The sequence below is a fragment of the Mustela nivalis genome (genome assembly GCF_964662115.1).
Source record: "Mustela nivalis genome assembly, chromosome: 6".
Taxonomy (NCBI): domain Eukaryota; kingdom Metazoa; phylum Chordata; class Mammalia; order Carnivora; family Mustelidae; genus Mustela; species Mustela nivalis.
The window spans coordinates 110040221-110055426 of NC_139025.1; the positions used below are offsets into that span (position 1 = coordinate 110040221).

Genomic DNA, 15206 nt, shown 5'->3' on the forward strand with positions numbered 1-15206 from the left:
ACACACACACACAGAGGCAGAATGAGAGAAAGAGAGAGAGAGAGATCTGTTTTAAGGAATTGGTTCATGTGATTGTGGAAGTTGGCAAGTCTGAAATCTGTGAGATGGGGTGAGCAGGTTGAATATTCCGGTAAGAGTTGATGTCACAGCCTTGAATCTGAGACCTGTAGGGCAGGCCAGCAAGCTGGAAACTCAGGCAGTTGTAATCTTGATGTATGTAATCTTGAAGTGGAATTGCTTCTTCTTCAGCAAATCTGTCTTTGCTCTTAAGGCCTTTAGTTGTTAAAGAGGATGACCACGTGATGGAGGGTCATCTGCTTTACTCAAAATCTACCGATTTAAATATTAATCACATCTGAAAAAATACCTTCCTAGCAACATCTAGACTGCCGTTTGTCCAAAAAACTGGGCTAAAGAGCCTCGCCAAGTTGACACGTACAATCAATCATCAGAGTGGACTTCGGCCTTCAGAGTTCCAGTCAGTGATGAGGGTTATCCAGAGTCGGTCGATCATCGCATTGTTTTCTATGTAGATCATCAATAACCAAACTCCTCAGAATGTGGGGCCCTGAGCTTCAGTCTGATCCTCACACATTATTCATTTCATTCCAGAAGGTGAAATTCTTCAGGACTTGCATAGATCCCTCCCAGATGAGGGCCGTCACTGCTCTCCAGCTCTTCTCCACTTAAGTTTGGGGTTACACTCCTCTTTTGGAATATCTGACTAAGGGGCTGCATTTTGTCGCCAGTTCTCCACTTGCCTGCTGTGATGGTGGGACAGATCCCAGGGAGTCCCAGCCCAGAGCCAGCAACACACCCTGTTGAGCCTCTCTAACGGTTGAAACTCAGACTGGCAGGCTGAGAAGTGCATGTGATTCTCTCACCTTCTTCTTCCTTGGCTGAAACCCTCTGAAAACTTTCAATCATCATCCCTTCTTGTCCAGCTGCGGTCCTTTTTGATATTTCTTCAGAAGTGATAGCTGGATCAACTTAAAAAAAAAAAATCCTGAAAGAAAGCTTTAGGCAGTCAGAGTAAGTGTGGTGACCATCCATCCATCCATCCATCCATCCAGATTTCTCTCTGGTGCTACTTTGTGCTTACTCGGTGCCCAGCACGAGCCCAGGAAGATCAGAAGAAAAGTGTAGTTATGGTCCTGGCACTCTGCAAGCTTGAAATCTAGTTGGGGTTCTTGAGACTGAAGCTTCTAGTGAAGCTTACCAAAGAGAAAACATTTATCTAGCCAAATACCTGAGGCTCAGTTATATCAACAACCAGAGGAGCTTTGCCTGTTAACTAGATGTTTTAGGCCACAGGCATGAGCAGTTAGATCTCATTAATTAGCCTCTTAGATGTGTTCCCTTCTTTGAGTTATGAGACCCCTAACTTAGTTGAGGAAGAAAAGCTAAAGTCATTTGAAGACAAGGTGAAAAGATGGAAACCCTTTCTTCTATAAAGAGAGAGGATTATAAGGGAATACTTACTGAAGTCTGTAAAATCCAAAAGGAGGTAGGTTATATAAAACCAAAATTACATAATAATTTTATTGCTAAGTTTACATTTATTGTACATATTCTGAAATATAGTACTATATCATCCTAGTCAGAAACATAATTTCATAAATTCCATATTTCTATTTCATCATATTCTAATTGATTAAAAATACTGTTTAGAAAATTATGATTGAGAACAGATCTATCTTAAGGCATTTTCTTTTTTAAACAAAGTACAAGTATATGTTTTACATATTTACTTTTACTTAGAAAAAAAAATCTTACTTAGAAAAATACAACTTGGGTGTAGTACCATGTGGTGTAAACAACTGAACTATTTTACTTTTTACTTTCCTATGAATGAGCCAGTATATATTTATTACTGGAGTTCCAGCTATAAAATTCAGGTAAGGGGTTTAAATATACCCTAGAGTATTATTTAAAAATAAATTTGTTTCTTTCAAATAGAATACCAACCTTGGTCTATGACATTTAGGGGAGAAATTAAAATATTAAACTTTTATTACCTAGTAAACTGAAAATAAAGTAAAGGTTAAATAAATACAAAGCAGAAAAAATATATATACAAAATCACAACCTCTAGGAGGACAAACCGTCTACTGTTCTCTACTGTGGGAGTTTTATCAGCAGTAGTAAGTAATTCCACCTCTAGGGCAAGCTAGTATTCAAAAATGTAAACAAGTATGTACTTTGTTTATATAAAGAAATGTGCCGCACGGTTTGGTTTGTATTCTTTATAAATATCAAACAGCTTAGTGGATTGTTTCAACACACCAGTAGGGGCCAGCAAAGAGCTCTTAGAATTTTCAGAACAGAATTGGCATTGAGATATGTTTATTTGATGTGTTAAATCCTTTTTTGACTTCTTTACTTACCATACCACTCTCTTAAGTGAATGAATTGCAGAGACAGTGGAATAAAATATCTGGTGTGCTCTAACTATATTGGGGTATAGTTTTTCTGTCTAATCTGCATATATTTTTAATGGAATGTTTGCCTAGGCTATTTCTTGGCAGAGTTTTAATAGTCAAAATATAAATGGCATCATTTAAAGACTGTACTACTTGGCTGGAAAAGGCCTTAAAATTACAGGAGAAAATGCTTGGTGACAGCTTCTCTTAAAACTTTTCTTTCTCAGACCTATGCTCAATTTTTCAATAGTATTACTAGGCTAATTTTGTATTTCTATCCTTAAGCTTTCACTTTTCATAAGTAGTGTTTTGGAAGCTAAACTATTTATCTATCTGATTTAATGCGTCTGTTTTAATTCACCCCAAAGTTTTGGTACTTCTGAATTTATACGTCTGTTGAATTCACACATTAAAAAAAAAAACAAAAAAACAAAAACAGAATATATGCCTTTCTGCACTAACTAACTTGACGAGATCCCTAGTTTGGCTGTTCTTTGGAAATTCAATCCTTGATTTGATACTCAATTACATGGGGTTTCATTCCTACCAACTTCCTGTAATTCTATCCCTCTGGGTAAAAATATTAGTGGTCAAACTGCTGGGGAAAGTATAGGCGCTGTGATTCACATGGTTAAATGTTCATTTAGTAGAGCAGAAGTGAAAAAAACACTGTTTCAACTTGAAATGCTAGAAGATTGTTGTTCTTGTGTTACTCATTCATGCAAATTGGAGAAGGTATAATTGAAACAAGGTTGGCAGTGTTTGAGGCAGTGCGCTGCAGCTGAGCTCAGCTGAAAGGTCGCTGGAAATCAAGTGCTTTGTAAGTGAAGGCATTTTGACTACAAGCAATTCAAAATATGTGGAAACGTCAGTCCCAGGAATGGGTCGTCTTTTTCTTTCTATGATATCTGGTATCTAAGGTTTTACTTAGGAGAAAAACTGCTACTTCAGAGCTCTTTCAGGCACCACAAATGATTTTTTTCCTCTGATGCAGCCCAGCTGCCGCTAGCCTGTCTACCAACAGAGATCTTTGTTATGACTTTCAGCCCTTAACATGTTTGGAAATGAGAACAAATGGCACAAAGCTTACGATTGCACTTTGCAGCCCGAAGAAGCAATACTTACCCTTTGTCAGAAAGCTCCGGAGATGACTTGGAGAGCAGTGTTCACATGTGCTTCAAGAGACCAAGCCGGATTTCAACGTCTAACGTTGTGCAAATGAAGCTGACTCCTAGACCGACGGCACGAGCTCCGTTGATGCAGGGAAGCATTAAGACTCAGGAAAGACCATCTGTGCCTTCACCTGAAAATGTTAATAAAAAGAGCAGCTGTCTGCAGATTTCACTACAGCCAACAAGGTACAGTGGATGTCTCCAGCCTAGTAGTGTCTTAGCTGATGGGGAGGATGCTTCGTGGATGTGTGTCTTGAGGGACGGCATGGAGCACAGTGCTGTGGCTGAGAACGAACTGAACCCTGTGAGTGATGGTGACCTTGTGAGCAGTCCTGCCCTTCGCAGCCGTAGCCTTAGCAACTTTTCCACCAGTGAGAATGGGTCTTCCAGCAGCAACGGTAGTGATTATGGGTCCTGCACCAGTATCACGAGCAGTGGTTCCTACACAAACAGTACCATCAGCGACAGCAGTGGTTCTCCTTTTCCACCAACGGATGATCCTTTTTTGGGTGGAAATGTCCCTTCCGACGGCACCTCCAATAGAAGTGTGCCAAACAGGAACACGACTCCATGTGAAATTTTCTCAAGAAGCCCAAGTACTGTTCCTTTTGTCCAGGATGACTCGGAGCGTGGACTAGAAATTATGAAATTGCCAGTGAGCAGGAACTCAAAAATTCCACTAAAACGTTGTTCATCTTTAGTCATTTTTCCTCGGAGTCCCTCAAATACCCCACCAACTTCTCCCACAAGTACAGAGATTCTTCCAAGCAAAGGATCCTATCAGACCTCACACCAGTTTATTATTTCTCCTAGTGAAATTGCCCACAGCGAGGATGGGACTAGTGCTAAGGGATTTCTTTCCACAGCTGTCAATGGGCTTCGGTTATCGAAAACAATGTGTACTCCCGGGGAAGGAAGAGACATACGAGCACTTCACAGGAAGGGCTCATTACAAAAGAGAATTGCTGTTGCACGTAATAGTCCTAATCAACCTGCCTGTGAAAAGTCACCTGAAGGATATTCCTGTGTCTCTGTGCACTTCACCCAACAAAAAGCAACGACATTAGATTGTGAAACAGCAAATGGTGATTGTAAACCAGAGATGTCAGAAATGAAGCTTCCTTCTGATTCAGAGTGCATTAAGCTTATGCACAGGACATCTGCACATTTACCATCCTCTCAAAACATAGATTACCAAATAAATATCAATGGACAGTTGGAAAGACCAAATTTACAGATAAACAAAAACCATGCTGTTTTACAAAGAAGTATTTCATTGGGAGGAACTTACCCAAATGTTTCCTGTTTATCCAGCCTTAAACACAATTGTTCCAAGGGGGGACCATCACAGTTACTCATAAAGTTTGCATCTGGAAATGAAGATAAAGTTGATAATTTATCAAGAGACAGTAACAGAGATTTCACAAATGAACTATCTGATTCTTTAAAACATTCTTATGAGGTAAGTTTCCTTTGGTCTTTGGGTCTTGGTAAATGTTCATTTATACCAGAAAAGCTTTATGAAATATTTGGTTAAAATTTATTATGACTTAGCTAGCAAGTGTTTTATAGTCATAATTTTTGTATTTGCAAATCTGAAGGACCCCCAATAGTTTATCAATCTGTTATTTTACCAGTATTGGAATTTGTATTGAAAAGAAAGAAGAAATCTTTCCAAAGTGATTTAAGGCATGAAACATTTCTGTAGCACAAAAACAAGCTTTAAGTAATAACTTATTTCATAACATTTTTACCTTGGTATATTTTTTTCTTTAAGGAACATAGCATTTTTATGTCTAACTCCAGATTTTATTCCTCTTTCAAAAATCTTCATTCAGTATTCACCCCCTTTAATCATTGTGAAATAAGTAAAATATAGAATGCTTATTTAGAATATTAAACAATAAAAAACCTACATAAAAATGTAAAAATGTTGTCCCAAATGAACGCAAAGAAAATGTTTCTCTAAAATATGTGTATTTAGTAGAACATTGATAAAAACGATTATTCTGCATGTTTAAAGCAGAGGAAAAATAAATGGCATTTGCATTTGTATATACCCTTAACCACAGGAATTTTGTTTCCACCCAATTTTCCTTTAGCTACCAGTTAAGACTGCTTCTAAAATGTAACTCGGTCTTTCAACAATATTGAATTATAAATTTTATATTTTTTGAATTTGGTTTCAATTGCTAGGTGTTTCCCATACTCTTCTAGTTACCTTAGTAATTTGTTATTTTGATAATTTTGTTTATTAGTCATTTAACTCTAATCATCTTAACCAAAATAGTTTTTTATGTAATTGAGTCTTTCCAAAGTATTTGAACTTAACTAGATTTTCCAAAGTATTTGAACTTAAGTAGATTTTAAAATTTCTGTATTTGGAAGGTCTTGCCAGATTCCAGGAAATTAAAATTTTTTTCTGGCTCAACCAATTCTAGATGACAGTACATAATAGTTTAGGGGGAAAAAAAAATCTTATCTGTTTATCTGTGTTTATATAACTCAGTATCTATATTTAAAAAAAATTTTTTTTTACTTCTGGGCAAGTGGCTTTAGGTAAATAAAATATTAAGTAATTGATAGTTTTCTCTCTTTTCAAATTTCATAAATGTAATTATTGTTGCCTAATACCCAGGTGTTAATATCAGCAACTACTTTACTGAAGATGAATAAAGATCAGATTTCACATTCTGATTGATATTTTAGGATAATTTTATTTATAAGACTTTTAAAGAAACTAGTTTTTAGAGGATGATAATCCATGGAACTGTTTTGCCTCCTGAAAGAAAACAATGAAGTGACATTATAAAGAAACATATTAATAATTTGCTAATTGAATTACATGTGCCTTGTAAACTTATCTTACATTTAAGGAAATAAATCTGAAAGGAATAATTAAACTAGAAATATTTATAGATAAATGTATTTATAGACATAGCCTTAAAATAGTTGATTTTGTGGTAATATTATAGCTTGTTGTTAATGCTAGTAAAAAGAGGTATTTTTAATGTTTTTTCATAAAGTGTGACTAAATGCCTTTTGCATAGCAAAAAAAAATACACACTTTTATTGTTTTTTATTTAATGTAGGTAAGCTAACTTAAATATTTTTTTTTGTGACAGCCAAATGTCTAGCTTTGTGCACATTCTGTTTTTTGGGAGATTATTGGATTTTAAATAGTTCAGAAATGTGTAAGCTTCTGGAGAGCTTTAATTTGTTCCTCCATTTAATGTTTATTAAGCAACTCTACATAAAAGTATTGGTAAGCAATGCTGTAACCACTAAATTCAACATAAACTAGATCTAAATTGATCTAATTGATTGGTAAAGGCTTATTTTAAAAGGAAAATGCGAATGTTGTTTTTCCTAAACTTAGCAGTGGCAACAATACAGGGATTTTAGAAATAATCCTGTGTTTATCAATAATTATATATTAATCTAATTATAGTGGTGTATTGTAACTCATTTATAAATAAACAGCTCCCAAAATATTTCCCATGACTCCAGTTAGTCTGGGTTAGTATTCTGATATGCTGAGTCTGGATTCACATTTAACAAGTTGATATTAGAGTAGCATTTAGTAATGTCAGCTATCTGTACCAAGCAGCCGTGAAATTAAATCACTGCTTTGGTCAGGGACCCTGGTTTTTAAAGCCCTGAGAGTCTAGAAATTCTTTTCTTATGTGTTTAGCTACCAGTCTCCAGCAGCATAATATCCCGTTTCTAGCTCTCTATAGTAACCACTCATTAATGGCTAATGTTTTAAAATCTAGTGAGAACTTTTACCTGTGTCTGCAACAGGGCTCTGTTCTGTGTTTACAACTTTGAATGAAAATGGGACTTTGTAGTCTGTGTGATAATGTTTATTTTATTTATTTGCTATCAAAGAACATAACAATAACTGGCATATGTTTCTTATATACACTTGCTGAAATACAATATTACTTTTGTAAAGGCTTGGGTAATGACATTTGACATGAAAGTAGGTAGTTGATGTTTTAACATTGTCTGTAATATTTTGTCAGCTCAGTCAAGAAATAGTTTTTATCTAGTTATAAAAATGACTCTTCAGTTTTCTAAACTCTATGGACAGTTTACTCAGTTGTTACTTTATTTTCTCCTGTCTGTTGTTCTCTAAATCACCTATGTTGTTAGGATGCTCAGAGATTTTGTTATCCTATTATTTAAAGTACCTCAGCAGGGTGCCTGAGTGGCTCAGTGAGTTAAAGCCTCTGCCTTTGGCTCAGGTCATGATCCCAGAGTCCTGGGATCGAGTCCCGCATCGGGCTCTCTGCTCAGCGGGGAGCCTGCTTTCCCCTCTCTCTGCCTGCCTCTCTTCCTACTTGTGATCTCTGTCTGTCAAATAAATAAATAAAATCTAAATAAAATAAAATAAAATAAAGTACTTCAGCATTGTGCACAAGTTTGTACATGTCTTCCATTCTTCACATAGATGCACATTTTTATCCAAAAGTTTGGCTTTCCATTTTTTCTTTATGTTACAGATCTTTTCTTCATTTCCTGTTGCTTCATCCTGGGTGGGTAAATTGTTTAAGCCTGGTGTGGTAGAACTTTAAAAAACCCTTTCTCAATTATTTCAAAAGCCTTTAATACTAATCTCAAGATGACACATTTTAATTATTTACTTAGTTGTTCTTCTAAAATAAGTGTTTTAAATATGTATTTGTTTTAGTGTTCCATTATTTTCACAGTTCTGTTAATTTTAGCAGACTATTTAGAGACATTTGGTTAAATTTATTTTAAACAACACTTAATCTTTCCTATAAAAACTAATATAGTTTATAAATATTGACTCTAAAACTGTGATGCAACAATGTGAATGACCCATTTTAGAAATTTGGTAAGAGATGTACACTTGTGAATGCATATCTCTTAGAACTGAGGAACTAGAATATTTTTTTAAAATTTTTTAGAAGATTTTACTTATTCATTTGTTTGACAGAGAGAAAGAAATCACAAGTAGCAGAGAGGCAGGGGGGAAGCAGGCTCCCTGCTGAGCAGAGAGCCTGATGTGGGGCTCAATCCCAGGACCCTGAGATCAGGACCTGAGCCGAAGGCAGAGGCTTTAACCCATGAACCACCCAGGCACCCCCTAGAGGAACCAGATTATTAATCTCAGAGTGGTTCAGGGAGCTGAGTTGTTTGCTTCAGAAACACTTCCAGTTTCTCTGTAGATATGATTTCTTTAATTCATTTATCTGGCACACATTTGAGTGCCTACTGTTTGCCAGACACCGACCCAAGCCCTGGGAACAAAAGATAATAAAATACGGTCTCCTTGGGGGAGCTCCCATACTAGTAATAGAGATATGCTGGTAAACACACAGAAATTCAGTCTAACGGGTGATGTGCTAAAATAGAGGTGTGTATGAGAAGGTGAGAAAGGTGCAAGAGTACTCTTCTGGTGGAGAGGACCTGGTTGATAGAGGGAGAGTTCACGGAGGTGGTGACATTTGAGCTGAGTCTCGGTAGGTGAGTTGGAGTTCACCAGGCAGAGAAAGCAAAGAGGGTGTTCTGGAGTAGAGATTCTCAATTTCGGCACTGTTGACATTTGGACTGGATACTTTTTCTTGTGGGAGTGCCGTCTGGTGCCTTAGGATGCCCAGCAGTATCTCTGGCCTCCACTTCTTAGATGCCCGTAGCACCCCTCTCTTCTAGTTGTGACAATCAGAAAACGTCTCCAAATGTTGCCAAAGGTCCCCTAGGGGCAAAATTGATTCCTGTTGAGAATCATTGCTCCAGGCAGAAGCAGCGGCACATGCAAGGCTAGCTGCTAGGGGATGTCATGAACTAAGAGAGAGGATTCAGGAGAAGGGCGGATTGAGAGGACAATGGAGAAATCCTGCGGTATTAGGTTCATGTATTGAGAGGGCGCCCCTGGGTGCTAGTGGAGATACAAGATCAGGGCTCCAGAGAGAAGCAAGGGCTGGAAATGTAGCTCGGGAGTTACAAGTAGAGTCAGGGCCTTATCTAAGGGTGAACCAAAAAGCATAAACGTGCAATGGGAGGGGGTGGTAAATCAGAATTCTGGGAACCATAGACTATGGGGGACAGCAGAAGAAGAGATGATCAGGAGACTAAGAAGAGCCACTGGAGAGGCAGAGAGGCCAGGAGAGCAGGAAGCCCAGAAGTCAAGGGAAGATACAATTCAAGGAAGGCAGCATGCAGGACCACAGAACCCACGGGTCTGTGGCGGTTAGGAGGTCTGTGGGGACTTCAGCAACAGTGTGATCAGGGGTAGAGCGTGAAAGCCGGGCTGAAGAGAGAATGAAACAGGTGAGGAAGAGAGAATGAAACAGGTGAGGAAGAGAAATATCAGTGTTCTAAAACAGGCATGAGTCAGTGTGGGCACGATATATACTGAACGGTTGGTATACAGAAGACATGGTGTTGGGTGGATATAAATGCACAAATTCTCTGTCCATGTGACTATTGCAACCTAGTCTCTAGGGGAAGACGGGGCTTCTAGTTCTCCATTCTTTTGCCTTTGAACTATAGTATAAGCAAGTATGAGCAGTGAAACCAGATCTGGAGATTCAGTAATCTGAAATTAAAGAAACAACATGTTAGGAGTGCAAACTTGACGCTGCCTGAGTAGTCACAGCTCACTTTGAACAGTATCATTCTTAACTTTCTCCTCCTCTCTCCGCCACCAAAAAGGGGATGAAACAAAAACAGAGCCTCCCCATAGGAAGCAAGTCAGGGTTACAAGGATGGTGGCTACCATCCAGATAGACGTCTCTGTCTTTCTGTCATGGGCTTCTTCTGGGATATGGAGCCCACCGTGTACTAGCTGTTGTGAGGCCTCCCCCTTCTAGACCCACTGTCCCTTTGCATTTGGGTGACAGTGAACAAGATAGACCAGGAGAAGACAGAACCAGGAGGCTGTTTGGGTAGAAGGGGCTGGGCACAGTCCCTGTGTGGGGCTGTGTTGAGGTCAGCAGGGTGGTTAGTAGGCGTGAATGAGTGCTAAGAAAGGGAACCAGTGATCTTGTCAACATGTCCAGGAAATACCTGAAGTATTGCTCAAGTGTGTGATTCTGTATTCTTTGTTTGCCCTGTGTGAGACTGGAAGACTATAGTCAGATGAAGACAGACACTTAGCAATGGAAGAAAGCATTTCAAGACAAGAGATGAGCCAATCTGTCCGGACATGGGAGCAGTTGTTGAAAAGCAATTTTACGAACCCTGGGATTTCACAAAGCTTCTTAGGTAGAACTAGAGCAGATCTGAGAACTTGAAAGGGCAAGTGGGTAGCTTGTTTTTGTACCTTGCAGTTCAATTCTAGGGCTAGTAACACAAAGAACATCTTGACCAAGAGAATCCATGATCTTTCTAGTTAGGACCTAGATTTCTGTGGGGGTGGGAAGGAGGGGGAACATCAGGCTTTCTCTTGATTCAGGTGTGTTACAAAACCACCATACTGTGAAACATTGTGTAATATGCCTTAATAGAAAAAAATATTACAAAAAAAATTATATCAAGGATATTGGTGGTACAATAGACAATCTCTTTAAGTTCAGTTGTTTGTTAAATACAGAAACATTCTGGGTGCCTGGGTGGCTCAGTGGGTTAAAGCCTCTGCCTTCGGCTGAGGTCATGATCCCAGGGTCCTGGGATCGAGCCCTACATTGGGCTCTCTGCTTGGCAGCAAGCCTGCTTCCCTTCCTCTGTCTCTGCCTGCCTCTCTGTTTACTTGTGATCTCTGTCTGTCAAATAAGTAGTAAATTAAAAATCTAAAAAAAAAAAAATTAAAAAAAATAAATACAGAAACATTCTTTACTGATTTTTTGTCTTTTGTCCCTCTTACAAAAGCTGAGTGTGTGACATTTTATGATATAGCTAAAATAATATTATCCAGGACTACTTCCTTTTTTTCCCTTTTTCTCTCAAATTTTTCTTGGCAAGCTGCCCTCTAATGTTTTGAAGATTGCAACTGGAAAATTCCTTAAGTTGTCAATTGGGCCAGTAATTTTCAAATTTTCATGCCCATGCACATCTCCGGAGATCTTATTAAAAGGCAGATTCTGGTTCTATAGGTCTGGGATGTCTGAGAGTTCCATGTTTTTAACAAGCTCTGAAGTCATATCAATGCTGCTAATTTCTCAAACACACTTTGATGATATTCTTTTATGAGAACAATTTATAGTTGAAGTATCTGATGAGTCTTTCTCCCACTTTTACATACAGCAGAGCTACAGATATACTGTAGCCAGGGCCAAAATAATTTGCAATGAATTTTAAGTCTACTTAGGCATTAGACTCATTATTGATTGAGACCATGTAATATAGAAGAAGAGGTTGTTTGGACCAAGAAACATTCAAGGGCAAGATTGCCTACCTGCTTTATAAAAGAACTTTACTATGACTCTTGCAGAATTCTATTAAATTTTCCAGGATTACATTTTAGTTTCATTTAAGAATTTAAAAATATTAGTCTATAACATTTGTGGTTCTACTTAAGGAAAGCTCTTAAATTTATAACGGCTCTAATTCTGGTCTATGTTCTTTTTAAAACTGTTGCCTACATTAGTTTTTTTCCCCCGCTCTCAGCATGAGATTTGAAAAATTCACAATTGAAATATTATATATTTCTTAAATATTTTGGCTTTTTCAAGCGATATCGTCTATCTCCTTTATGAACATTTTGAATCTTTTCAATATACTTTCCTTGAGAGCTTGTTTGGAGGTTCTAGCAGGGGAGCGCAGCTACTCGTATACCCTTGACCGAAGAACGGTCCTCTCCTCTATCGGGGAAGGTCGTCCTCTTCGACCGAGCGCGCAGCTTCGGGAGGGACGCACATGGAGCGGTGAGGGAGGAAGGGGACACCCGCCTAGCCAGCCAGATCAGCCGAATCAACCCTGGCGATCAATGGGGTGACAGATGTCGCAGCCAGATCGCCCTCACATCCTCAATATACTTTCCTATAGCAGCACCAATTAGGGTACTACCAAGAAATCTTGCACTGGTTTGTGTAATGAATTGAAAAACCATATATAATCAGTGCTTACTTATGAACTATCCTTTTGATAGTTCTATAAGGAGAAAATTTAGAGATTCATTACATACAACTTTGTTATGCTTCTTAAAAGTATTTATTACTTCTCAGATATAAAGCAGGACATGAAAACTTAGGACCTGTCCTCCCATTGGAGCACTGTAAGAAATCTTGGTAGCTGGTTTTTGTAGACTTTGTAGCTGCTTGTGGCTTAGCCTAATTTCAGGGAGCCTAATAAGATCTTAAACATTTCAGGTAAGAAGTGGGGAAACAGAAGTATAGCAAAAAAATAGTTAAAGATGGGGAGATAGAAATAGATAGGCAAGCAAGCAGACAAGGAATTATAAATTTTCTAGACTTAATCATGGGTAAACTTTTCTGGGTTCTACTTTACTGGGATGTAAGTCCCTGAATCGGGGACTTTTTGTCTTACTCATTGCTATATTCCCTGTACCTAGCTCAAAACTGACACTCAGTAAATATTTATTAAATTAATAACCAAAACAAAGGGACCCTTTAGAATGGTACAGATGACTGTAGAATCCTGATAGATGAGGGTGACCAGACAGCCTTGCTCAAACAGATCACCAAACTAGGATATTTAAGGGATGCCTGTAATGATGACTGGGAGCTACTTGACGCTTCAGCCTTCGCATGAAAGAGCAGCACTCTTAAATGAATACCTTGTCCCTGGGGTGGATGCCAATGGAATATTACGATCGTGACTCAAGGATTAGTTTCCACAGTGGAGTCTGATTCATAGCCTACATATTCCACTAACTGGTACCATAGAGCTATGTGTCTGGATGGAGGCTCAGATTAAGTTTTCTGAAAAGAAGATTGAATGGGCTAAAACTTTAAAGGGTATTTAAACAAAGGCCATTTGACCAGCTTTAAATTTATCATTGTTTAATAGAGTGACTTCATTCCAAACGATGTCAGAACTGGGTTCTCAGTCGTTCCTGGAGTTTCAAGTAACTGTTTCAGCCAAGAATGACCTTTACGTTTTTCATCAAGGCTGAAAGACAGAACCTTCTTAAAGAGTCATAGAGCTTAATGGAAACCAAAGTCATCTTCAAAGCAAATGAGTTTAACAAGTATTTATCAGAAATAGAATATGTGCCTGCCGTGAGTAGGAAATATAATTCCTGGCTTTGAAGAGTTTACAGTTTAGGTGAGAAGACAGCAGAATCTATTTAAAAAAAAAAATACAACTAGAGGACAATATAGTATAGCATATAATAATGTCCATGTACCTACTTCAGGTAGGTGAGCACCTAAACTCTGAGATATGTGATTACCTATCTAATTTTTAACGAATTTAAATTTTTATCAAGATAACATGTGCCTGTTTTAAAAATAAGGTGTTACTTCTTTGAAAATTCCCTTTCTACCGTTTTCTCTTGTTCTTTCTTCCTAGAATTCCAGTGAGCCAAAGTATACATCTCTTGGATTGCTCCCATAATTTACTTTTCTCTCCCGTTTTCTGGTGATTTTTGTTGTTGTTGTTTATTTGTTTGTTTGTTTTTGCCTCCTATTCTTCCAATTCTTTCTGGAAGATTTCCCCCCAAGTTACCACTTCTCTTTAATTTTAAATTTTGGTTATTTAAATTTCTAAAGTTCTATCTTATTTTCTGGTGATTCCTATTCTTATTCTAGTTTCATAAATATAATCTCTTATTTCTTTGAAAATATTTTACTTCAGCTTTTTTTCTGTTTGTTTGTTTGTTTGTTTCCGGTTTTGTTTTTTTTTTAAGGGTTGTTATGAATCCTGCATTGTCAATGGTTCTTATGGGTCCTTTTGCTTATTGTTTTCTGTTTCTCTTTGTTATTGAACATTTTCCTTCAGGTGTCTGGTGAACCTTGGCTGTCTCTTCATATTTGAGAATGAGTCACTACTAAGTGATCTGGAGACTCTGTAATTGGGTGGGGCTTTTTAAACTGGTAGGCTTCATTGCTGGGAGACTTCTGACTGTTAGTATCTCAACGTTTTTTCTCAGAGTTCAGTTTGTTTCCTCCACAAAAGAAGCTTCCATGATTGCCAAGTTATGGTCCTTTTTTTTTTTTTTTAAACATAGGCTCCAACACAGGGCTTGAACTTGTGACCCTGAGATCAAGACCCGAGCTGAGATCAAGAGTTGGATGCTTAATCAACTGAGCCACTCAGGCTCCCCACCTAGTTATGTTCCCTAGCCATGATTAGTGATAAACTATGGATGAAGGGGATTTCTTTAGATTCTTAAGCTGAGTTAGTTCAGTTTGGTAAACACCTTAAGAGTGATATTTACTTACCAAATCCTTAAGGTACTGTTAGTACCTCAATTAACTTACAGTAGGTGAGGTATCTGATTTTCATACCTATTGTCTGAATATACATTGTGTATATTCTAGAAGTGAAGATACACTTAGAAAGACTAAATTAAACATTCTTTGTAATAGAATATGTGATTTCCTTAACATATTTCCTAACCTTTTACATTCTTGGCAATCCATTTAAATGTAATACCCATGAATATCACCCTGTGGAAGAGAATAGACTATTAAAAATATGTTTGAGGAAAAGAAGAAAGAGGTAATGGTCATGGCCT

At 37.8% G+C, this 15206-nt stretch overlaps 1 protein-coding gene across 4 annotated transcripts in view; it reads left to right on the plus strand.

Annotated features, from left to right (window-relative positions):
* NEDD4 (NEDD4 E3 ubiquitin protein ligase) overlaps nucleotides 1–15206 on the plus strand; it is a 125376-nt gene that overhangs the window by 49028 nt on the left and 61142 nt on the right. The window contains exon 1 of one of the 4 annotated variants that reach the window (XM_082733828.1): nucleotides 999–5057. The exons of the other annotated variants lie outside the window; for them this stretch is intronic. Within the exon in view, the coding sequence (XP_082589954.1) occupies nucleotides 3498–5057 (1560 nt within the window). The 5' untranslated portion in view covers nucleotides 999–3497. Of the gene's footprint in view, nucleotides 1–998; nucleotides 5058–15206 lie in introns of those variants that run through there. 4 annotated transcript variants of the gene reach the window in all.